Below are 26,484 nucleotides of genomic sequence, written 5' to 3' on the forward strand. Positions count from 1 at the left end.
TTGGGGACCTGTTACAGTTTTTAGTTTTTAAGAGGGGGACACTTTCCTTCACAGGTTTTGACTAAGCCACTTGATGTAGCTGTCTCTGGTTTGGAATCCTGCGGAAAAATTGGTAGGCCAAACGGTGAAGATCATGCAGCCGTGAAAACAGTCTTCAAAATGGTCGATAGTCACCGCCACACCTGCTTTCTCTAACCGTTTGGCATACATGAGTGCATCATCTCTCAGAACGTCTATCTCACAAGTCAGGATGTAAGTCTTTGGCTGGATGCGGAACACCTCCTTCTCAGCTAGCAAGGGAGCGGCACGGACATCTAGCAAGGCAGGTATGTCCCGGATTATTTCTGCCTTCCCCGTCGCATGTGCAACAGGCTTGTAGTTCTTCCTGAACCTCGAAGGTAGGAGGAAAGTCCAGTCCAGGTGTTCTCGGAAGGCATTGGCCTCACTCACGTCAAGGGCGGTGTGGTTGTTGACCACCATGGAATGGGCAAAGTCGTAATTTCCGTTGAAGTAATCGATCCAGAACTTCACCATGACAAAACGGGGAAGGACAGGCGTGACTTCGTTCTGCTGGTACGAGGGGGTGTTGAAATCGAACGGCTGAAGGACTGGATAAATTAGAGCCTGCAGTTTAAATCTGGTGGTTACGTTTTCCTCTTGAGTCATCTGCGGAAGCAAGGCAGACAAACAGGGCACGATTCAGATGTTGCATGCAATACTATCTCAATGTAACATATGTAAACACAATGAGAAATGGGTTGCTTTATTTTCTTTGATGCCCTCAAAAGTAAATTTCACTCTCATCAGAGAACAGAACATTAAGCCATCAAGACTCTTTTTTTTGGTGGCACAAGCTTTTGTGGAATAAATTGTACTCTGTGACAATCCTCCAACTGAACTCTTACAGACTACTTTTCCCATTCTGTTGCCATTTACTTCCCATAAGACGATGCAATCCCAGTCCATCCCAGTCCCACACTTGGATGCAGTAAAGTTTTTCCGATCTGGTTCCTGTGCAGTTTTTAAAAGATCATTCTGGTGACACCCCCAATCTGCACATCACCAAAAAACACAAGTGGAGTATTTACAAGGTGAACAGAGGGGTTACTATCTCCACACCCCACATTTTAATTCTGTAAATCTGCTCAGAACAGCTTCAAAAGGGCGGCCATTTTGTCGCAGATAGAGCATCCCTTTGTGTATAGGGGACACATTTTAACCAGTTGTTTGATTTTGTATTTTTAATGTACAGTGGTACCTCAAGTTAAGAACTTAATTCATTCTGGAGGTCTGTTCTTAACTTGAAACTGTTCTTAACCTGAGGTACCACTTTAGCTAATGGGGCCTCCTGCTGCCGCCGGAGCACGATTTCTGTTCTCATCCTGAGGCAAAGTTCTTAACCCGAGGTACTATTTCTGGGTTAGCGGAGTCTGTAACCTAAAGCGTTTGTAACCTGAAGCATCTGTAACCCGAGGTACCACTGTACACAGGAAGTGACATATTGCTGCTTCCTGCACCATTTTTAAAAGTGCTTTTACCTGGTGCAGAGGTGGTTTGATGAAACAAATGAGGAGCAGTTCATGGCAAAATCCGACCTGGACCAAAATCCTCTTGAGATCCCTACCTCCAACCTTTACATTCTCTCCTCCTCTTATTCCTATGAGTATACCGTAGACACACACATGATAATGGAAGCTCAAAGTCCATGAGTCTGACAAGAGTGAGGTGCCACAACTTATGACATAATAAAATGTATTAATCTTTCAGACACGGGCGTTTTTCACTGCAGCAAACAAACATTGTTACCCGCCCCCCCATAAAAGAGTGCGTATGCTGAGATGGAGCACAAATAAGACTTAATTGCCTCTTGTAAGCGATCTGGAAAGTCTCTAACACTCGACAGTCATGCAACCCAATCTAGCATTTGTTTACCCTGAAGTCAGTATCACCTTAGACAAGGCAAAACATTCACAGGATCTCCGCTCAAAGTATCCTCCTCTTATTTCAGTTATCAAAGCCCCTGTGAGAAGAGTCTGGCATCTTACTCAATCCACATGTAGAAACCTACCTAAGGTGTGGGTTAATTACTTGTTTATTGCCTTCCCACAACCTTGGTAACCTTTTTCCGTGATGAGTTCTGGAGAACTTGAAAGCTTGCAACATTTGTGCTGCAGCATCATCACACTCATTGCAATGATTTAATGGAACATTTTGTGCCCTGTTCTCCAAATGTTGTTGTTGTTGTTGTTGTTGTTGTTGTTGTTGTTGTTGTTGTTGTTATTATTATTATTATTATTATTATTATTATTTATTTATACCCCGCCCTCCCCAGCCAACACTGGGTTCAGGGCAGCTAACACCAAATATATAATGCATTTAAAACACAAAATCAAACAATTGGTTAAAATACAGTTGTGGGACTCCAACTCCCATCAGCCCCCATCCAGAGTGGCCAGTGGCCAGGGATCCTGGGAGCTGGAGTTCAACAACATCCGGAGGGCTACAGGCCCCCCATCTCTGATTTAGTGCTTGAGAAGAAGCCCTACACCCACACTTGTCAACAGAAAGCAGCAACAGCGTATAAGAAACTTCACTAACTGACCTCACTCAAGATGGGTGAAGTTGAGAGTCCTGCCGTTTACAGATTGTTTGTGTCAAAAGGAAGCACCGAAGTTAAGCAGCTTTATCATTCAAGAACTAATGTCAAGGACTCCTTCTCTCCATATGAACCTAAACGGACCCTGAGACCATCCTCTGAGGCCTTTCTTCATGAGCCTCCTCCTCAAGAAGTCCAGAGGGTGGCAACATGAGAACGGGCCTTCTCTGCAGTGGCTCCCCATTTGTGGCATGCTCTTCCCAGGGAGACTCGCCTGGCGCCTTCATTACATACCTTTAGGCACCAGGTGTTTTTCATAGAAGTTTTATTGTTTATAGCCAATGGCCATCGCAATATGTTTTTCATATTGTAGTTTTCTGTTATGAACCACCTTGAGATCGACGGATGAAGGTCGGTACACAAATTTAATAAATAAGGTTTTAATTTAGACTCAGTTCTACTCTTTAAACACATTCATGTCCCACATTCCCATTAGTTATTCCATTAGCTATTAACCTGGGTTGGCTTACAGTCCAAACCAATGACTGACGCCTGCCTAAACTTGCATAATATCCCATCTTCCCACATAATGATTTCCTGCTGGAAACGGGGGTGCAATTGGCTACTGCTTTGGCAAGAAGAAGGGCGTTGGCAGTGGAAGATTTCATTGTGAACTGTAAATCAGGGTTAGTCAATATGGTGCTCTAGGTAAATGTTACCAAATTTACCCCGGATTTACAAATCAGTCCCCATACAAAATCCATTGAAGTTGAAAAGTGTCCCCGGATTCATTGGAAAAAAATCTGGTAATCTTACTCTAGGTATTATAGGTCTGCAGGTCCCATCAACCCTAGACAGAATGACCAATGGTCAGGGCTGATGAGAGCTGTGGTCCAACTGGAGGCTGCCATTTGGCTGCCCATGTCCTTCCTAAAGTATGGAGAACGTGCTGGGACCATAACTCATGTTAGAGCCATGCTTTGCTTGTCCTGCTTCCAATCCCTGTTTTCTGTAGTCTGCAGTTACTTGGTGCCGCAAACTGCACATAGCTGTCAACTGTCCCTTATTTGGCGGAAACTCCCTTATCCCAGCGCCGTTTCCCGCTGCTGTCCCTTAAATTTCCCAGGTTTCAAAGGAAGCAGTTCCTCTCCCTCCCTCCCTGCTGGCCAGGGAGGAGGGAGGCTCCAACTGTGTTGCTTGGCTGCGTTGCTCACCCAATAAGGAGTCTAAGAACGACTGGGGGGTGGAGCTTGCATGCCTTCTGCCGATCAAATTGGCCGTGTTGCCTGGGGACTCGCCTTTGCTCAGCGCTTCCCAGCGGAAAGGTGATGGTGGTTTTCCTTGCTGCATCCCCTTTGCCGGGTTGCTGTGCTGTAGGAACCACCGCTTGAGGCTTCGTTCTGCCTTTGGCTCGGAGGGGTTCAGAAGCTGAACATACCTGTGCTGGGAAAATCCCTTATTTGGGCTGCTGATCCCTTATTTTCAAATCTGTAAGTTGACAGCTCTGAAACTGCAGAAAACGGGTTGGCACTGGGACATTCTGCAGTGTGGCTCTACGCTAAGTAATGGTCCCCAGCATGTTCTCCACGCTTTAGGATCCCTAAAGCACTTGTGTTACCTCTTGGCATACGGCAGCGGCCAGGTTTCCTCCTGCGCTGTCGCCCGAAATGGCAACTCTGCTGGGATCCACGGAATATCGCGCGAGGACTTCGGGGAGCATAAAGTGCTTCGTAGCCTGGAGGACGTCGTTGAACTGCACTGGGAAGTGGAAGTCTGGCACGAGCCTGTACCTGCAACGAAATAAGCAGTTTCTGTTGGGAGCAGCGTTCTGGACTCGGCACTCACATTGGCTGAGGCTAAGGCCTTGGGTGTGCATTCGGACCATATTCGAAATCTGCCATGGTCGAAAAGAACAGAAGAACACAGCCCTGCAAGATCAGGCCCATGGACCGGCGAGTCCAGAATCCTGTTCTCACAAAATGCCGTACTTTTCCGTGTATAACATGCCCCCATGTAGAAGATGCCCCCTATTTGGGGGGAATAAAAATTAAGAAAATGTGGGGAGATTGCCCAGAGTTATTGAGGTTTTTTTTACGGAGGATTGCACTCACCCGCCTGGCCCTCGCTAACAATTACGCGCGTTGCAACGGCCTCCTAATGTCTGTAATATAAGAGCCAATTCATGCATCTTTCTATATCAATAAAAGCTCTCCTATTTGTTTGATCCAAAACACACCAGAGTGTTATGAATTACCTGGTATGTGCGTGTTATTTTTTCATCAGGAAGATGGGAGGAGGGTGCATGCTACAGCCCTGACAAATATCACTCTGTGGCAGCTATAGATAGCAACAAAAGCCCAGTGGCCACACTTAAAATTCTAGATGTTAACATAGCTTCGGCTTGCTCAAAGCTGTCATTTGTTTTCTTAGAAAAGTTGACTCTTTATGTAAAAAGTTTGTCATTTGCACATAAGGCCACTAGAGGGCAGTTGGTGCCCTGAGCTGGATAAAAATAAACAGAACACTTTCCATTCTGAAAAAGTTATTGGTATTTTCATATGAATGTGCTATGTATGTTTTATGCAAACTGCTTAGGGATTTTTTTTTTTTTGATTAATTTGTCTATAGACCTTGTTAAATAAAATAATAATAATCAAGAGTTTGGGTAAACAAAAAATAATAATATTTGCAGACATACATTTATAACTAGCAATATGTATGTATTTATATATTGTGTCTGAAAACAACAGTAAATATGGGGAGATAATGAATGAACCATCTGAGTGCAAAAGATCCTTGAGGGAGCAAATCAGGCAACTAGTTCTCCTTGTGGGGTTTCTTCAAGGAGAGAATCACACATCATTATAGTTCAGCTGTTACTTTGCCACTGGATTCCACTGGGAGTGATGGCATCACAGAATAAATTGGAAAAGGGAGGAAGAGATCCCATTACTAGAATATTTATGTTTTTGCACAATCAATTACTTGGCTGTTGCTTTTTGGGGGGAAGAAGAATAACTGGGAAACGGGGCATTTTTAAAAAAAGTTAAGTAAACACTAGTACTTCAGCACTCTGTTCTGTTTACTATTATCCCAGGGCTTTAAAATTCAACATCTGCAATTGCTTCTAAAGCCTAGGACTTGCCGATCAGAAGGTTGGCGGTTTGAATCCCTGGAATGGGGTGAGCTCCTGTTGTTTGGTCCGAGCTCCTGCCCACCTAGCAGTTCGAAAGCACATCAAAGTGCAAGTAGATAAATAGGTACTGCTCCAGCGGGAAGGCAAATGGCGTTTCCGTGCTTCTCTGGTTCGCCATAAGTGGCTTAGTCAAGCTGGCCACATGATCTAGAAGCTGTACGCCGGCTCCCTCGGCCTATAGAGCGAGATGAGTGCGCAACCCCAGAGTCGTCTGCGACTGGACCTAACGGTCAGGGGTACCTTTACCTTTACCTTTTATGTTCTGCTATAATGCTTACATGACAGTTTCCTCTGATTCTCAGTTCTGCTCCCCCTCCCATAGCATTCTGAACACTGGGAAAGAACAGTGGTGCCTCGCAAGACGAAAAGAATCTGTTCTGCGAGTCTCTTCGTCTAGCGGTTTTTTCGTCTTGCGAAGCAAGCCCATTGACGGCTTAGCGGATTAGCGCTATTAGCGGCTTATCGGCTTAGCGGATAAGCGGCTTAGAAAAAGGGGGGAAAGGGGGGAAAAACCGCAGGAACTCGCAAGACATTTTCGTCTTGCGAAGCAAGCCCATAGGAAATTCGTTTTGCGAAGCACCTCCAAAACGGAAAAATCTTTCGTCTAGCGAGTTTTCCGTCTTGCGAGGCATTCGTCTTGCGGGGCACCACTGAACTGAGAATCTCTTTTAAGCCCTCTTTAGGAGTTTTTGACCCACATTAAGTAAACACACAAGGGGAATAAGCATACTAGCTCCACCTCGTTACCCTGTAGGTGTGCAGGACCCACCCACAAAGTTTAAGACACCTGATTTTTCTAGGATTGTAAAGCACAAACAGAACATCCACAGGTATAGGATATTCCCCACTTCAGAAGATCGCCCTCCAATTCATGAATAGTATTAGGAATGTCAACTGGGGGTGGAGCTTGTACACCAGGGGCCGGTCCACTATCCCTCAGACATTGTGGGGGGCCGGACTATATTTTGAAAAAATAAATGAACGAATTCCTATGCCCCACAAATAACCCAGAGATGCATTTTAAATAAAAGCACACATTCTACTCAAGTAAAAACACCAGGCAGGCCCCACAAATAACCCCGAGGTGCGTTTTAAATAAAAGGACACATTCTACTCAAGTAAAAACACCAGGCAGGCCCCACACATAACCCAGAGATGCATTTTAAATAAAAGCACACATTCTACTCAAGTAAAAACACCAGGCAGGCTCCACAAATAACCCAGAGATGCATTTTAAATAAAAGGACACATTCTACTCATGATTCCTGGACCGTCCACGGGCCAGATTTAGAAGGCGATTGGGCCGGATCCGGCCCCTGGGCCTTAGTTTGCCTACCAATGTTGTACACAATTGACATTTCCCACCTTGCTTGTTGACTTTACTTGAGAAGATAATGCACGAAGATAGGATATTGCTGTCCTATTCCCCTGCAATGTAATAGCTTCTTGCCTATGGACTTCTAACAATTTGCCCCAGCTTTTTTTATTTTTTTAAAAAACAACTTCCCTGAAGTATGCACTAGGATTGCCACCCAATTATTAGAGCCGAGTCCATTGATCAAGTGCGTTGTAAACAGCCATCAGTTCTTCAAACAATTGCCTAGCAACAGTTTTAGGGGAAAAGGCAACCTTCCTTTGCATGTTGTAACTGATGCCATCACAGAAGAGGCAGCCCATCCGGTGTGTGAGAGAGAAGAGGAAACTCCTCCTTCAAAGACGCTGCATGTCACTTGCGGTTTTTGTAAGGCCTTACACTTTTCCAACGTATTGCCCAATTAAATGGGGGCTGCCTCTTTTAATGCCTTGGAAATGGGTTTTAGTAGAACAATACATCCAATCAGGGCCGGATTTAGGTTTGATGAGGCCCTAAGCTACTGAAGGTAATGGGGCCCTTTATATGTCCAGCTGTCCTTTGTCAACAACAAATTGTCGCTGTTTTTTTGTGTTGAATATATACTATATGGTAATTTATGGACCTAATAGGTATCTAAATCCATCTGCACATGTTGCCACGCAACCCGTCCATGCAGAATGTAGGCACCCTATACAGTGGTACTTCAGGTTACATACGCTTCAGGTTACAGACTCTGCTAACCCAGAAATAGTGCTTCAGGTTAAGAACTTTGCTTCAGGATGAGAACAGAAATCGGGCGCCGGTGGCGGGGCAGCAGCAGGAGGCCCCATTAGCTAAAGTGGTGCTTCAGGTTAAGAACAGTTTCAGGTTAAGTACGGACCTCCGGAACGAATTAAGTACTTAACCTGAGGTACCACTGTATATAGAAATGAGCAAACCAGTGATATTTTAGGGAGCAGGCTAGTAGGCAGGGCCCATTACTTACATCACAGGAGCCTACACACCACAAAACACTGTTGCTGTATGTAGGTTTTATTTTATTTGTTTTTTTATCTTATATTTTGGAAATGTACATCCGGGTTTTTCCCCTTTAATTTTTTTTGGGGGCCCCCAAGAGAGTGGGGCCCTAAGTTATAGCTTGTTTAGCTTATACGTAAATCCGGCACTGCATTCAGTCAAAGGCCGCAGCCCCGGTGTACATCTTTTAGGAATCTATAAGCTACAGCAGAACTTCTGTAGACCTGGACCCTTCCAGATGTTTGGGACTGCAGCTCTCATCAGCCCCAGGCAGCATGGTCAAAGGTCAGAGATGGTGGGAATTTAGAAACAGCTGGAGGGCAACAGAAGGCTGAGCTACAATGCAAGCAACTTGCCCCTGCACGGAGGAAAACTGTTGCAACAGCACAACGAGGAAGAGGTATCTGTGTCCCTATCACCTAGGAAGATGTAAGGTCATTTGATCACAATCTGGACCAGTCCTGCCTGCTCTGACTTGGCAGCTGCTCTTCACTGTCTCATCCCTGCTACCCAGAGTCCGTTTCCAAAGTTTATTTGTTGTTGCGACCATCATGGTCATTTCGACCACCGCAACAAAGAAATATACATCCTATCCCTACCATACAGAAGGCACATAGATGCACCATTAAAAGACACCGTTAGCCAACTTATACATACCGTATTTTTCCGTGTATAAGACAATGTTTTTGTATTATAAAATAATGCTTAAAATTGTGGGTCGTCTTATACATGGATAGTGCAAAGGGGAGACGGGCGATTGTCTGCAGCAATGAGCTGGAGACTGTTGGTGATGATTGGGCTGCAGCCATGTCTGCTGTTGATTGGCTGCCGCTGCGGCAATACGGCGGGCTATTGGTGACTTTGGCGGCTCGTGCGATTGGCAGTGTTGCTAAGGCTGAGGAAGACTGAGGAAATCCCGACTAAAGAATTATGGCAAGAGAAACTGATGGACTATGCAGAACTGGCAAAATTGACACAGAAATTACGGGACAAGGATAACTGTGACTTTAAAGAGGAATGGGAACCTTTTACAGTGGTACCTCAGGTTAAGTACTTAATTCGTTCCGGAGGTCCGTACTTAACCTGAAACTGTTCTTAACCTGAAGCACCACTTTAGCTAATGGGGCCTCCTGCTGCTCTCGCGCCGCCGGAGCACGATTTCTGTTTTCATCCTGAAGCAAAGTTCTTAACCTGAAGCACTATTTCTGGGTTAGCAGAGTCTGTAACCTGAAGCGTATGTAACCCGAGGTACCACTGTACAAAGGATCTAAAGATGCAACAAAGTGAATTGGATTCCTTGGCAGGCTTTGAATAAACACTCACAAACTTTTTACTGATAATAATCACTTAGATAAATTAAGGACTTATACAATTCTGTAACATCGAGAGAACAGCATTTATAGAGAAACCAGAGATTGGAACTGAAGGAAGTCGGGGGGCGGGGTTGTTTTATGGGAGGGAGGAAATGGGTGGAAAATTAAGGATGATATGTTTTAAGATAATATGTTTTGTTGAAATACCTAATAATTTTTTTTTTAAAAAAAGAAACCCAAGATGTACCAGCTCATCCCATGCTTGCCGTACTCACTCGATTGAAACGACTACAGCGTCCAGCGATTCAGCCATAATTGAGCAAAGATTGTTATAGTAACCTCCTCCTGGAATCAGAGAGACAACCAGTTATTTCATAAGGCGTGTCCAAACCACCCTTTATGCAATGGTCATAGGGCAGATTGCAAATTAAGAATATACTAAACACCTAAGGCGTTAAAACTAATCAACACTTAGGACAATTACAGGGCGATCACATATATCTAGATTTAATCCTTTAAATCAGCAGCAGGGACTTCTGTATGTTGTTTGGCAACCCCACCTCTAGCCAGCATGACCAATGGTCAGAGAGGAATGCTGTTTGCACTTATAACCTTGAGATAGTTATTTACCAAACTGTCTTTTTGAGATGACTGCTACCTGGCGTGATGAAGCAGATTACAGCGTTTGATAGGTGCCCAAACAGGCAAATGGTCTTCAGAGTGTTTACGTTTGTGGGACTTGGACATTCTTTGGTATTTTGTGTAACTGAAGTTCAGGCTTGTAACGGAAAGCTGAGAGAGGCCTCTTCTTTAAAGCTGGGAAGATGTGAACCAGCTTATCACAAGTAAGGCCTAGAGTAATCTCCATGGCCCCGTAGCACTTCTTCCAGCCACTGCGATCACAAGAATGGCTGCAACAGATCCGCCATCATTCACGAGTCATGTTTGTAGACACAGACTAAGAAAAGGGCTGAAGGCTCAGGGCAAGGGCATCTACTTTGCATGCACAAAGCCATCAAATCTATTATTATTATTATTAATAATAATAATAATAATAATAATACATTTTTATTTATACCCTGTCCTCCCCAGCCAAGATCGGGCTCAGGGCAGCTATTAAGTAGTGGGCTGACAAAGCAGACGACACAGAGATTTCTCCAAGTGGTTCTTTATAGTAGGCTGAAACTGAACTGAACAGAACTGAACAGCTCAGCCGGCCTGCTTTCATAGGCAGCTGTCTGTCAACATTGTAATAACAACACCCCAGGGTTTCCCGCCTAAATTAACTGACGTGGACCTGAGTGAAAACTTTATACAGTGGTACCTCAGGTTACATACGCTTCAGGTTACAGACTCCGCTAACCCAGAAATAGTGCTTCAGGTTAAGAACTTTGCTTCAGGATGAGAACAGAAATCGTGCTCTGGCGGTGCGGCAGCAGCAGGAGGCCCCATTAGCTAAAGTGGTGCTTCAGGTTAAGAACAGTTTCAGGTTAAGTACGGACCTCCGGAATGAATTAAGTACTTAACCTGAGGTACCACTGTACACAATACTCTTGGTGGCCAGGGTGAGAACTTCAATACATAACAGAATCATGGAACTGTAGAGCTGGAAGGGACCAAAATGTCTACTCCAACCCCCAGAGATGCAAGAATCTCACTGCTCAATGTGTGACTCCAACCCATGACCCTGAGATTAAGAGTCTCGTTCTCTGCCGGCTGAATTTTAGCACTTGCTTCCGTGTTACATGCCTCCAGAAAAAAATCCGTCTGCAAGTAACACCACAGGGTCCCCAAAGATGCTATACTGGGAACCACAGATGCTGTTTCCCCACATCTCCAGGTGTGGCTGGGAATGCCCCCTGCCTGAAATGTTGGAGAGTCACTGTCAGTGTGTAGATCAGAGTCCCACTCTTTTCTGCCTTGGTGAAACCCAACCCAGAATACCGTGTCCAGTTCTGGGCACCAAAATTTAAGAAGGATGTTGACAAGCTGGAACGTCTGCAGAGTAGGGCAACCAAGATGGTCAAGGGTCTGGAAACTGAGCCTTATGAGGAATGGTTGAAACAATTGGTTATGTTTAGCCTGGGAAAGAGGAGAGTAAGAGGAGATATGGTAGCCATATTCAAATATCTAAAGGGAAGGCACAGCAAGCTTGTTTTTCTCCTGCTCCAGAGGCTAGGACCCAAACCAATGGATTAAAAGTTACAAGAAAGGTGATTCTGACTAAACATAAGGAAGAACTTTTTGAAGGTAAGAGTTGTTCAGCGGTGGAACAGGCTCCCTTGGAAGGTGGTGGACTCTCCTTCCTTGGGAGGTTTTTAAGCAGAGGTTGGATGGCTGGGGTCCCTTCCCACTCTTTAATTCTATGATTCTGTACTGAGCCAGGATGAGCATTGGTCTGACTTGGTGCTGGGCAACTTCCTATGTAATATGGGAGCCAATTCATAGGGGAAGGGCTGTCACTCAATGGAAGCGCACCCCACTTCCTGAAACCCCAGAGAACAGCTGCCAGTCAGTATAAGCAATACTGTCATCTGACTCTGGTTATCTCCCGCTTGGACTACTGCAATACACTCTATGTGGGGCTACCTTTGAAGGTCACCCGGAAACTACAACTGGTCCAGAATGCGGCAGCTAGACTGGTGACTGGGGGCGGCCGCCGAGTCCATATAACACTGGTCCTGAGAGACCTGCATTGGCTCCCAGTATGTTTCCAAGCACAAGTCAAAGTGTTGGTGCTGACCTTTAAAGCCCTAAACGGCCTCGGTCCAGTATACCTGAAGGAGCGTCCCCAACCCCATTGGTCAGCCCAGACACTGAGGTCCAGCTCCGAGGGCCTTCTGGCAGTTCCCTTCCTGCGAGAAGTGAGGTTGCAGGGAACCAGGCAGAGGGCCTTCTCGGTAGTGGCCCTGTGAAATGCCCTCCCATTGGATGTCAAGGAAAAAACCCAACCATTTGACTTATAGAAGACACCTGAAGGCAGCCGTTTAGGGAAGTTTTTAATGACTGATGTTTTAATGGATTTTTAATCTTTTCTTGGAAGCCACCAAGATGGGCAGGATATATATATATTATATGTAATTATTATTATATTATTAATGCCATGAGCCAGCTTTCTCTGTAACATAGGAATCTTTTGATCTATTGGTTCCACCCTACATCAACCACTCAGATGTCCTCAGGGAAACTGCTGTTAACTTATCCAGAGACCACAAAACAGGTGTGTGGAAGGGTGCAGTGGAACGAGCACATGGCAGCTGCCCAGAAGACATACTTGCACTTGCCAGGGCCCATCCTCCTCCGTGGATGTAGACCACACTGCGCCTTAGCTTTGCCCCTCCTTTCGCCAGTGGCTCATACACTCTGACCTCCACGCCGTCAAACTGAGTATCTGTTATCTTCACTCCTTCCGAGGACTGTGGATTCAGCTGGTCGAAGGCCCCAATCAAGAAGTTCAGGGCTCTCAGATGATGGCCAAGTCCCAGGAAATGAACCAGATTGCACTAGAAGGAGAAGAACGAGAAACGAAGCTGAAAAAGGGGGGGACGGTGTTTGAAAGGAGGGAAGCAAGAACCCCTGTAAACATTAACTTTGCCAAAGAACATGCCTTGACGTGTGAACCTTTCTACCTGCTCTAAAGTAGTAGGATTGCAAAATATTAGAAGCTCAAATGACCCTCTTTGGCTGGCGGATTTGCTTCCTCCATCAACACAAAGGCTGCAATCCTAGTCTTGCTTTCCTGGGAGTAAGTCCCATTGAAACTTAATTGTGAGCTGATCGTATAGGATTGCATGGTTAATGTTTCCTGCCTCGGCATGAGATCAGGTTACCAATGCTTGTAAAGCCAGGAAAGGGAACCTGCGACCTTCCAGCTGTCCCTGAACTACAACTCCCAGTCTCTTGCTATCAGCCCAGCTGGCTCCATCAATGTCTGGAGGGCCAAAGATTCCTCCCATCTCTGCTCTAAAGCAGGGGTAGCAAACCCACAGCCCAAAGTGCTAAAACAATAAAATGATACAAGCAAGGACTGAGAGCAAAAATATGGCAGAGTGCCTGAATGTTTTGTTGTTGACTTTTAAAGTAGGCATGTCAAAGGAACAGAGAAGTGAACCTTTAGCAGAGATTTTGTAACGCGTCAGTGACGAAGCAATTGCAATTTTTTTTTTTGGAAGTACTCTTCCAACCACAACTAAGGGTCATAAAAGGTAAAAGGCAAAGGGCCCCTGGATGGTTAAGTCCAGTCAAAGGCAACTATGGGGTTGCTGCGCTCATCTCACTTTCAGGCCAAGGGAGACGGTGTTTGTCCACAGACAGCTTTCCGGGTCATGTCACCAGCATGACTAAACTGCTTCTGGCACAACAGGACACCGTGACGGAAACCAGACTGCACGGAAACACTGTTCACCTTCCTGCCACAGTGGTACCTATTTCTCTACTTGTCCTGGTGTGCTTTCGAACTGCTAGGTTGGCAGGAGCTGGGACAGAGCAACGGGAGCTCACCCCATCATGGGGATTTGAACTGCCAATCTTCCGATCAGCAAGCCCAAGAGGCTCAGTGGTTTAGACCACAGCGCCACCCGCATCCATTTTACTTTTGTCTTATTAAGGGTCATAAGGCAAACCTAGTTGTATTAAAGCGAAAGGGCTGCCTAACTGCAGCATTTTTCAAAAAGCAGCACATGATGGGTGCACACAAATGACTGCTCTTCTAATATAGGGCCCATTCACACAAATGCTTTGGCACTCTCAAGGTCACCAACAAAGAAATGTAGCAAAGCAGTTGCCTGAATGCTCTGCTAAAACCCCAGTGTGAATTTGAGACACCATTACAAACACTGTGTGATCCCTTCACCACTGGTAGCAAGAAGCAACAGCAGATTTGCAAAATCCTAATATGCCACACTGGGAAGGGATTTCTATGGGACATCGAAAATGGTATCAACTAAGACTGCAATCTATGCATAGGTAGTTTGAGAGGAAGCTTCACTGAAAATGGTGGGGCTAGTTTCAAAATACAAATGCACAGGATCATAGGCAACATTTAAATTAGAATTATTTATCTACACTAGCAACTTGTGTATATTAGTAAAGAAACCTATTTTTTGTCCAATGTCCATATTATTCATATAAGGTAATGACTGGGTTCCAATTTAACACTAAATTATGACTGAGCATTACATGAACAAACCTTGGGCCTCTCCTTGGAAACTTTCTTTTTTTTAAAAAAATATATTTTATTAGTTTTTCCATACAATTATTTCGCATTAACAAATTGTAATACATTTCCAATTTTTTGACTTCCTTCAGCTTCTCTGAGAATCATTCGAATTCTAATTTTTTGATACACATTTCCTTGGAAACTTTCACTTCCATGTTCAACTAACCACAGTTTAGCGTTCCATCTAAATGCTAAACTGTGGTTAAGCTCAATTGCAGTTTGTTGAAAGCAAGCCAACTTCATTAACCACAGATTGAAGTGGGCTTGTTTCCCTAAAATTGAAGGGCCCAAATCATAGTTAATCATAATCATAGTTAAGTCCAAACACCGCATATCTGGTTCAGACAGAATGCTAAACTATGGTTAGGTAAAAATGGAAGTGAAACCTCCCAATCTTCTCATGGCTGCACTGGAGGGGGAGAGGAGACCTAATGAACCTAAAGATAATTCACATAACACTAAATCACGGGGAGGGAACCCCAAGGATCACATTCCCTTTCAGCAATCTGTTGGGAGCTACAAAGGCCAGAGCCAAATAAATGAAATACTGTATTTTTTGCTCTATAAGACTCACTTTTTCCCTCCTAAAAAGTAAGGGGAAATGTGTGTGCGTCTTATGGAGTGAATGCAGGCTGCGCAGCTGTCCCAGAAGCCAGAACAGCAAGAGCGATTGCTGCTTTCACTGCGCAACGATCCCTCTTGCTGTTCTGGCTTCTGAGATTCAGAATATTTTTTTTCTTGTTTTCCTCCTCCAAAAACCAGGTGCGTCTTGTGGTCTGGTGCATCTTATAGAGCGAAAAATACGGTACTTTATTGTCACTTGTACAACTTCTATACAGTGAGATTACACGAGCACCCCCACACACTCAGCTCTCTTAGTCTTAATTCCCCTCCTTTACTGATGCACACCCACCAAACCCAAAAGTCAGTTGCCCTGTTGTTATCTTTTCATTCAGCAGCCTAACAGCCCACGGATAGAAGCTGTTCTTTACCCTGTTGGTGCGACTCATCATGCTTCTATATCTTCTGCCCGAGGGCAGGAGGTCAAGAAAGTGCCGGCCAGGGTGTGAATCATCCCTGAGATTTTCCCTCACTCTTCTGAGGCAACGTTCTTCTGCAATGTCATCCAGTGGATTCACGGGACCACCCTCTGTAGGCACTTCCTATCAGTTGATGTCAAACCAGCGTACCACACCGTGATGCAGTATGAAAGGACACTTTCTATTGTGGACCGGTAGAAGGAGATGTTGGCAGGGCACTCCTTTTACATTTATTTCTGCCACTTCTTTCCCTACTTTCTACCCACATGTTATTAGCCTGAGTACCACAGGCTGCCCACTTCTGCACTATGCAAAACCATGGTTTAGCTTTTCATGGCAGAGAAAAGGATCAGGAAGGAGCGAAAGCAGCTGCGAGCTCCTCTCTGGGAACCTGCATGCTCGCAGTCCTGTGGAGCTTTCTTTTTGCTTAGTGTGATATCTGTACCATGCCAAGGGCTCACTCTCCTGACAACTTTCCCAGCACAAGAGAATTTCCTGATGGATCATGTCCCATAAGTGCAAACCTTAAGGAGCTTATGCATGAGGAGTTTTGTTTATATATTTCAAATAGAAAAATGGCACTTGTCACTTTGTACAATCCAAACAACCTATAATTAGGGCTGGGTGATATCTGGTTTTCAACATTGCTATATATCACCAGCTAAACATCACAGTGTACTGATATATCACAATGTCTGAAATAAGGATGGAGTTATGTAGAGACACTGGCTGGCTTCATGGTCCCCCACATTGTGATTTTTGCCTAGCACACACAGAGAGCTTCACAATACATTGCCTGGTCAAAATTTTTTGAAACCAATATGAGATGGACTCGAAACTGGTTTAGGGTGATATATCGCCCAGCCCTAACACACATCATGATTCGTGATATATTGCCAGGTCAAAAACTATGAAACAGATATCACAATATGGACTTCAAACCTGTTGTACAGTGGTACCTCGGGTTACATATGCTTCAGGTTACATACACTTCAGGTTAAAGACTCCGCTAACCCAGAAATAGTGCTTTAGGTTAAAAACTTTGCTTCAGGATGAGAACAGAAATCGTGCTCTGGTGGCGCAGCAGCAGCGGGAGGCCCCATTAGGTAAAGTGGTGCTTCAGGTTAAATACAGTTTCAGGTTAAGAACGGACCTCCGGAACGAATTAAGCACTTAACCCGAGGTACCACTGTATTATGTTGCTCTTCCATATGGCAAAACCTGCTAATAACTGATACAGTAGTTCTGCAAAGCTAGACTCCTTTCCCTGTTGCCTTTGGACAGTGCCAGATGGTTTTATATTTCTCTAAATGCAGCCACTGAACTTTCACCTACTTCTGAATGTGCTTGCAGCCTGCTCCCCTTTGTCCCAATACTTTCTCCCTTTGGGGTTCGACTGAGGGCAGAGATTACCCAGCTCTGCTGACTGTCTAGCCATACAAATTATGCAAAAGGTTGTGTGTGTGTTTTTATATTCATCCGAAAGCAAGAAATATATCATATGATAAAACTGCCCTTTCACCCAGTAATCTAAGGGTTTGCTGTTTTAACAACAAAAGTGGTGATAATTGCAAAGTCTTATCTTGGGGTGTTGGGGGGAGGAGGTTTGGAAACCTTCCAAATGAGATATTCAAGATAGGGCTGGGCGATAATATCAATATATTGTCCAAAATAACCTGCCTCTGTCCTTGCTCACCAGTGGCATGCTGTCCTGGAAGGAAGTGTGGCGCTCAGGCTGAGACAGGTTTGCCACCCCTAATCTAATGGGTAGAACAGCCTTCAGAGGGAGGAAAGCAAAGGAAATAAGAGCAAGCAGTATGTGAGCACAGTATCTGGATCCCGATCCCTCAGTGAGGCAGTTGCATCAACTGGGAGCGACTCTCCAGGGTTTCAGACAGAGCTTCTCTCCAGCCCTACTTGGAAATGGCAAAGGTTGAATCTGGAACCTTTTGCATGCAAGGCTTGCGCTCTTTCCACCGATCCCCAGATGTTCTCCTAATGGACTTAACCCCTCTTCCATCACGCTCCAATATAGCAAATGCAAGACATAATTCGCCTGAGCCAAAAGCAAGGTGATCCACGTGCTCCCAAGCCCCTGCCGCACCAGCTTATCCCAGAACAAAGCAGATTACGGCTGCTACCTCCCTAAACAAAGACGACGCAGCTTATTGTTGTAGATCTCATCAGGCTGAAGGTGTTCCAGGAAGGAATTAAGTTGCAGGTACAGAACAAATTTCAGGTGCCCTTGCAGAGTCGCTATTCCAGTTTTCGATAACAGCATCGATGCAGCGAAAAGGACTTTGGGGGTCCTCAGCCAAACTTCTCTTGCTGGTTGGTCTCAGTCAATTGCCTTGTGCTGTCAGAAACCTAGGAAGGCAATGCAGCTAAGAATTTGCATGCTGTGATCCGTTTAATTCTAGGACCAAAGAGGCAAGCCAGATGAGGTCAGGATAGGTCCAGAAAGGGTGGCTGTTGCCACCGTGCCCTGATTCTGAGCTTCCTGCGTGGGGTGGGGGGGACGACTCTCATTGGCCGTAGTTGAAGTCACAACGCTGATTCAGTGCACCCTTGGTCTAATTCAGTGAGGGACTACAACTCCCATCATGCCCAACCACTGGTCCTGGTAGCTAGAGATGATGGGAGTTGTAGTCCAACAAAAGCTGGAGGCGCATGTTTGAGAAACACAGAATTATGGTATGTATTTTTTGTGCTTTTATACTGAAAGCCACTCTGTGATCTTTGGATGAAGGGTAGAATAGAATAGAATAGAATAGAATAGAAAGAATAAGCAAAGCCTAAGAAAAAAGGCCTAACTAGTGTTTCTCAACCTTGGGTCCCCAGATGTTGTTGGACTACAACTCCCATCATCCCTGAGCTCTGGCCTTGCTAGCTTGGGATGATGGGAGTTGTAGGCCAAAAACATATGGGGACCCAAGGTTGAGAAAGGCTGGCTAAGTCCTGTTGTGCTGGTTTTCTATATCCAGCGAGCTTTCAACACAGGAGTCCATTCTAAAATGTGACTCCTGCCCCTGCAGGCCAAAGTGGAGCAGTCCATTCTGCTGCCTCATTCTGTGATATTTATAGGCCAGACCTAAGTAATTTGTACTGCAACAAAAGTATGGTTCACGGGAGGGTGTGTATGCATGCATGCACTTCCACCAAGTCAGAGCATTTGCCCATGCAGCTCAGTATATCCTGCACTGACTGGCAGCAGCTCTCTAAGAGTTTCCAACAGAAGTCTCTCCAGTCCTACTTGGAGAGACCGTGGACTGAACCGGGGATCTTTTGTATGCAAAGCATTCCCTCTACTGCTGAGCTATGGCCCTTTCCCTAGGTCCAGGTGTGGGGAACCTTTGGCCCTCCAGATCTTACTGAACTAGAACTCCCATCATCCCTGGTGATTGACCAGGCTTGGTGGGCTTAGGGGGACTGTAATTCGGCAACATCTGGAAGGCCACGCTTTCTCCACCCCGCCCTAGTTCTTTCTTACTGCAGAAGAGTAAGCAAATGATAGTGTACATGCTTGATAAACAAAGAATGATTATTGTAGCTAATAAGAGGACTTGAGAAATTCACAGGAGGATAACTCTATTAATGGCTATTGATGCATGGAAGCAATGCCTATAACAAAATATTGAATTTGGGAGTGATCCTGTTCAGCCAACCAGACTCTCTCTTTTTCATGACACCCCATTTCATTCCCCCCCTTTTCCATTGTCCTTTCTTTCTCCCAACCAGCGTTCAAAACCCTCATTGTTCTAGGTGCATTTTGCAACAGGGGATTTCATTAGCATGAGCAGATTCTGAGCTCTGGGCGCCTAAGATTTCACATTAAAGCTGCAGAGTAGAAGGAAAGGAGGGCCTTTTTCTGCCTCCCCACTTCCAGCTACTCTCTTGAAGACTGGAGAAGAGACCCTCTGAAGAATATTAGGGGGGTGGGCAGGGGAAGGACTAGACCAGGTGAAAAACGAACATAATATTTTGGCTGCAGTTCATTCATTTTCAGCTTTGCATCCTTGTTATTAAAAAATAGGGCCTAGATAAAGGACCCCTGGACAGTTAAGTCCAGTCAAAGGCAATTATGGAATGCAGTGCTCATCTCGCTTTTCCAGTTGAGGGAGCTGGCATTTGTCCACAGACAGCTTTCTGGGTCATGTGGCCAGCATGACTAAACCACTTCTGGCACAACAGAGCACCATGAAGGAAGCCAGAGGGCACAGAAACGCCATTTACCTTCCTGCCGCAGTAGTACCTATTTATCTACTTGCACTGATGTGCTTTCGGACTGCTAGGTTGGCAGAAGCTGGGACAGAGCAACGGGAGCTCACTCCGTCACGGGGATTCGAACCACCAATCTTCCGATTGGCAAGCCAAGAGGTTTAGCCCACAGAGCCACCCACTCCCCCTCTGTGCCTTGACATTCCATTGCTGTGCCCATAACCTAGGTTTAAGGTGCCATTTAGCTCCTAGCTTTCACATCTCAGTTTCTAACACTGCTCTCAACCGTTTTCCATGTCGACTGAGCATGCCAGTCCTCGCTGGAAAGTCTCTCAGGTTCCCCCCTCCCCAATTCATATTTATTCATTTTAATTTATTTGAAGAAGAAGAAGAGTTTGGATTTGATATCCCACTTTATCACTACCCGAAGGAGTCTCAAAGTGGCTAACATTCTCCTTTCCCTTCCTCCCCCACAACAAACACTCTGTGAGGTGAGTAGGGCTGAGAGACTTCAGAGAAGTGTGAGGTCACCCAGCAGCTGCATGTGGAGGAGCAGAGACGCGAACCCGGTTCACCAGATTACGAGTCCACCGCTCTTAACCACTACACCACACTGGCTCACTTCCTCCCTAGGCAGTCCCCCTGCCCCCCACAAGCCTGAAGAAATCTCCTTCTTGGGCATGGGTGTTGCCATTTTGGCTACATAATGATCCACACTCACCCCATAACTTCAGAAATGGAGGGAATAATTGCACACCGTGCAGTTACGCTCTGTGTTGCCTGCATTTATTCATGCCGTATGAATGGTTTTTTCTATTAGTTTAAGCCATTGAGAAGGCTAGTCAAGCAGCCTGGGTCACCTGTTTGCCCTCACCAAAGGAATGAAAGCACTTCAGGAAACAATTCTGCCTTTCAGGTTTACAAACCAGTTCTACTCCTGCAACAATGTTTAAGGGTGGGACAGGGTAAGGGAAGGTGTCGAATGCACCCTTCAACATTGGTTATTTCAATGGTTTACATTTTTTTATTATTTTTCATGAAACTGTATTTGCATCAGTACATCTGGAGAGCAACCTCTCTGTCTAGCAGAGGATTCTGGAAGCCCAGTGGTGCAGTTCTGTGATGTTAGGCTATGCGTTTTATAGTCTTATGGGCTGCAGGTCTTGTTTCAATGGCAATGCATATTGCTAAGTACTTGAAGCCAGTTTACTTTAAAGGATCAACTTATCTCATATATGCCTAATTGACTACTTCACTTTGCAGAACTGGCACTTTTACAAGTGCCACAAAATGTTTATTCTGCAGTTCCAAGGGACTGATCCATCAGTGTGGTAGCTCCTTTGATATTAAACAAGTTCCCTTGCTGTACTATTTTCAGCACCTGCAAAAGACCTTTTTTGTTTAGGCAAGTCTCCCCAGATACGTAAAGTTGACATGTATTGTAAATTCTTATTTTATTAACTGCTGGTTTTATTTTGGTTTTGTGTTTTGTTTTGGTCCAGCTTGTTTTAAGTTTGGGCTTTTATCAATAATTTCATGTAAACTACTTAGATATTTTTACAATTAAGCGATCTACAAATTCCATTAAATAAATAAAATGAATATGGCAAGGCTACATTGTAGGGCTTGTGTGTGTGTGTGCGCGCGCGCACATGCCCTATTGCTAAGTGGAACCCTGAAGTTAAGCCTTGGCCTGATTGTGCCATGGGGAAAGTTTGCTAGAAAATAAATTGATTTCATACAAGACAACGCATCACGTAAACAGTGTGCGACCTTTTAAAACACACACAACCATGCTATCCTGGGGCACTTGTGGCCCTCTACATGCTGTGGGACTCCAATTCCCATCAGTCCTTGCCAGAACAGCTGTTGGCCTTGAGTGGTGAGACCACAGGTTCCCCCTTCCTGTTGTATGAGCAGGAAGTCTAGTTCTGGCGGAGAAAGCAGCCTGTTTCAGAGCTCTTATGCCATTGCTCATCTTTGCACCAAGGGATCTCTGATCAGCTTCCAGAACTGCCGCCCCCCCCCTCCCACCAGCATTCCCTGGAGCACAGCTTAAAAACTACAAAGGTATCAGACAAAAAGTTGATTGCATTCCAAGGGCACATATTTTAAAGTGAACACCACCAACTGTCATCCTTTTTTCAAGCAGACCAGGAGAGATGCAAAATGTGTTTGTTATCTGTCAAAGGGTTTCATTGCTTTGTCTTGGATTTCTGGGTTTGTGGGTCACCTGGGAGCTTGGGCTAGGCAGCAGCGCAGGGAAATATTTCAAATAAACAAATAAATGGCAATGCCATATGGAAAGAAGGCCTCTCAAACCAACATAGTTTACTAGAGTACGTCTGGAAGGGAAAGATGCTTCAGATAGGGAAACTAGGTGATAAGGAAGATCTACAGACGCTGCCCTAGGGATGCTGGTGGCGCTGTGGGTTAAACCACAGAGCCTAGGACTTGCCGATCAGAAGGTTGGTGGTTCGAATCCCCGCGACGGGGTGAGCTCCCATTGCTCGGTCCCTGCTCCTGCCAACCTAGCAGTTCGAAAGCACATCAAAGTGCAAGTAGATAAATAGGTACCGCTCCGGCAGGAAGGTAAACGACGTTTCTGTGTGCTGCTCTGGTTTGCCAGAAGCAGCTTAGACATGCTGGCCACATGACCCAGAAGCTGTACGCCGGCTCCCTCGGCCAATAAAGCGAGATGAGTGCCGCAACCCCAGAGTCAGTCACGACAGGACCTAATGGTCAGGGGTCCCTTTACCTTTACAGACGCTGCCCTAGGTGTATACTCTGCTTCAGGGCTGTCGTAAGCATATGCAGTGCTGGGGTGCAAAGATCTGCCCGCCCCCCCCCGGGTTGCCCAGTCCCCCCCCGCTTGCCCAGTCCCAGGCGTGCAGGAGGGCAGAGCCGGCCAGCCGCCTCAGTGTCTCTCTGGCTTGGCTACCCCTGAACTTGTGGTGCAGAGCCACCCATAGCAGAAGAGCCCGTCGTGGTTATAGAGCCCGCCGCGGGCTCTTCCCTGGACTCAACTCTTGGGCCCCGGACTCTTGGCCTGGCGCCCCTGACAGCCAGGCGCCCAGCACCCCTAGCACCTATGGGTAAGACGGCCCTGCTCTGTGTACACCCTGAAGCTGAAGTATGGAGGGAGGACACCAGAGAGGGGGCATTTCTGGCACTGTCCTGTTACCCCTGCAATTGCAGAATATTCACCCCAAAGAGTCCTGCACAGCACTTTTGTAAATGTATTTTCCAGCATCAGACAAACGCCTCTTCCTTATCTCAAGCTTTTTACATTTTTAAAGAACATGCTGGCTGGGACTGATAGGAATTGCAGCTCAAAAACCTGGAGGGCATCGTATTGGAGAAGGCTGGGTGTTTTGAACTCTTTGCAATTTGGGCATTGGGTTTTGAAAATGTTTTTAAGACATGTTTTTTATTGCACAGAGACTCCTGGCTATGGGGCAACTCAGGAATACAACGAAGAATTTTTTAAAACATTTTTTGCAGCTGAACAAGGCAAGACACCTTGAATCCCCTTTAGAAAATGCACATGCATGTCAGAAAGGGTCCTCCATTGCTATCACTCAGGAATGATTTCTAAACAATGCCCTTCCTAGAGGAACTACAGCAGGGGTGGGGGCCCCTTTGCCCACCCCAGATGTTCTTAAGATTCAAATTCCCACTTGACTGTGAAGCTCCCTGGGTGACCTTGGGCCTGGCGCCAACTCTCAGCCTAACCTACCTCACAGGGTTGTTGTTGAGGATAAGATGGAGAAGGGGAGAACAGCTACACCACCTAAAGCCCCTTGAAAAAAGACTGGATATTTTAAAAATGTAAGAAAAATAAAGTACATATTGTCTACACTGACTGGCAGCAGCTCTCCAGGGTTTCAGAGAGGGAGTATGTCCCAGCCCTACCAGAAGCTGCCTGGGATTGAACCCGGGACCTTTAGAAGCTCTCAAGGCCTTCCTATCCCGAGGGCCACAAGTTCTGTCCTGGATTACATGAAAGAAGGCTGGGGCGGGTTAATGCTTTTCTTTTGTTTGTTTCGTTATGTATTTTGCGTTCACGTTTAGTATTTTCACGCTGTTCACCGCCCTGTGATCTTCGGAGCAAGGGCGGTCTACAAATGTAATAAATAATATTAACAGTTCAGAGCAGCGCCTCCAATGCCCTTTCCACGAGCCATGAGCCGCAGTGGATCGGAAAAGGGCGCCTGGGGCGGGACCGCGAGAGAGGAGGCTGGAAAAGCGGAACGAACCAAGCGCGATCTGCTGCGTCAGGCGAGAGAGCCCGGTTTGCCCGGCGCTGAAACGGCTGCTTTGCTGTATTTTAAAGGCTGAACGTCCCCCGCGATTCCCTTTTCGCCAACCTGGTGCAAAAGGGGGGAGGAGGAAGCGCCCACCACCCCCATTTTTAAAAAAGAGATACGCTGAATCGTCGCCGGCGAAGCAGGAAAGAAACGGAAGGAAAGCGCCGATTTCTCCATTACGCACAGCAAACACACGCCTAGGTGCGCGCCCCGCGGCTCTCACTGCAGCACCGCGGCGCGAGCTGAGCATCGCCGCCGACATCCGCTTGAGAGATGCTTGCAAGCCGCCCCCAAAAAGAGGCAGAAGATCCCCGCCTATCTAGACCCTGAAGCGGTTATTTCTGCTTCAAGCGATCGCGGAGATCCGAGGGGACGGTCGCCAGTGCGCTCCGCGCGGTGCCTGCCGTTATCTTCCTAACCCAAGGCGGGGGGGGGGGGAGAGAGAGATGGAGGGGAGACAGAGGGGTTTAGCTTGGGAAGAAAGGAGGTGCCGGGGGGGTCCCCCGCCTTACCGATTGCTGAGCCACCCTGAACGAAGCATCCAGCAGCATCAGCCGCCACGGCTCCGAGACAGTGCTGGGCAACGGCAAGTAGACATAATAGGCAGTCAGAGCCAGCAGCCCAGCCAAGAGCACCGCGGCGGACTTCATGGTGACGGGCGGTGGGGATGCTCGAGCGCGCAGCCTCGCCTCTCCGGCTCCTTTCGCGAAGGGGTGACTTTTTTGCGGCAAAGTTTGCTCGCAGCGCCCATTCAAGGGTTTCATAACCTTCACAAGCCAATCAGAGGGGAGAGCCAGCAGAGGAAGTCCAGGCTCTTCCGTCCCCTGCGAGCCCTCGTGTCCTTGCGATTGTTTTCATTTGGGGCGCTGCTGGCGCCGAGCCGCGCGCAGAGACACCTAGGGGCCGAGCGCAAGCGGTGCAAGGACAGGAGAGGAAAACCATCTTTTATTCTGCCTCGCCCAAGTCAAAAAGCAGAGACATCACCTTGCCAACAAAGGTCCTGATAGTTAAAGCTATGGTTTTCCCAGTAGTGATGTATGGAAGTGAGAGCTGGACCATAAAGAAGGCTGATCGCCGAAGAATTGATGCTTTTGAACTATGGTGCTGGAGGAGACTCCTGAGAGTCCCATGGACTGCAAGAAGATCAAACCTATCCATTCTTAAGGAAATCAGCCCTGAGTGCTCACTGGAAGGACAGATCCTGAAGCTGAGGCTCCAATACTTTGGCCACCTCATGAGAAGAGAAGACTCCCTGGAAAAGACCCTGATGTTGGGAAAGATGGAGGGCACAAGGAGAAGGGGACGACAGAGGACGAGATGGTTGGATAGTGTCTTCGAAGCTACAAACATGAGTTTGACCAACTGCGGGAGGCAGTGGAAGACAGGAGTGCCTGGCATGCTCTGGTCCATGGGGTCATGAAAAGTCGGACATGACTAAATGACTAAACAACAACATTCTGACTCGCCCAGAATTAAGGTCCCAGGGAAACAACGAAGGCTGTGCTCACACAAAGGACATAGCAAGAAGAAGAACCTTGCTGGATCAGGGCCCATTCATTACCCTTCCAGTCCGGCATCCTGTTCTCCCGTGGGATGCATGCACCCTGGATGATGCCTCTGACAGGAGTGGAAGCATTGTGGCTTTTGGCCACTGATCGCCTTGCCCGCCATGAATTTGTCTAATCCTGTCTTAAAGTCAGTGCTTTTTTTCTGGGGGTACTCAAGGGTACGCAGTAGCAGCACCGTTTCCCCCCTAGAAGAAAAACACTGCTTTAAGCCATCCAAGTTGGTGAACATCACTGCCTCCTGGGGAGAGAACAGGGGTGCCAACTCAATAAAATATTCAATAAAATCACATGACACGGCACATACACCATCTGAATGGCAATGCCCATCAACTGGGGGGGGCGGGCGGACCCCTCAAGTATTTTACTGAAGGGACCTCTGCCCCTAGGAATTGGCTCCTATGGGGTGGGAGTTCCATGGTTCCAACAATGCAGTGCTTAGTAATAATAATAATAATAATAATAATAATAATAATAATAATAATAATAAACTTTATTTATACCCCGCCCTCCCTGGCCAGAGCCGGGCTCAGGCTAGCTAACATCAATAAAATTTCAGTAAAAACATAAAAAGAAAAAGAAAAAACAGGTTAAAATACAGGTTAAAATGCAATTTAAAATGCAGCCTCAGTTTAAAAGTCAAAACCATAAGGGGAG

General features: G+C 46.2%; 1 protein-coding gene across 1 annotated transcript; it reads right to left on the bottom strand.

Annotated features, from left to right (window-relative positions):
- Positions 1-25,120, bottom strand: NCEH1 (neutral cholesterol ester hydrolase 1). The gene is made up of 5 exons (XM_053390558.1): positions 24,775-25,120; positions 12,751-12,979; positions 9,752-9,821; positions 4,215-4,386; positions 1-666 (listed from the first exon to the last, which is right to left on the bottom strand). The coding sequence occupies exons 1-5, from the start codon at positions 25,024-25,026 to the stop codon at positions 49-51; spliced, it is 1,341 nt and encodes a 446-aa protein (XP_053246533.1). The 5' UTR covers positions 25,027-25,120; the 3' UTR covers positions 1-48.
- Positions 25,121-26,484: the final 1,364 nt, after the last annotated feature.

The sequence above is a fragment of the Podarcis raffonei genome, chromosome 5 (assembly GCF_027172205.1).
Source record: "Podarcis raffonei isolate rPodRaf1 chromosome 5, rPodRaf1.pri, whole genome shotgun sequence".
Lineage (NCBI taxonomy): Eukaryota > Metazoa > Chordata > Lepidosauria > Squamata > Lacertidae > Podarcis > Podarcis raffonei.

Coding starts and splice junctions, on each gene's coding strand:
- NCEH1 (XM_053390558.1), bottom strand. CDS start 25,026: ATGAAACCCTTGAATGGGCGCTGCGAGCAAACTTTGCCGCAAAAAAGT. Junction 12,980..24,774: donor TCAGGGTGGCTCAGCAATCG/GTAAGGCGGGGG, acceptor TTCTCCTTCTAG/TGCAATCTGGTTCATTTCCT. Junction 667..4,214: donor CCGCTGCCGTATGCCAAGAG/GTAACACAAGTG, acceptor TTGCTTCCGCAG/ATGACTCAAGAGGAAAACGT.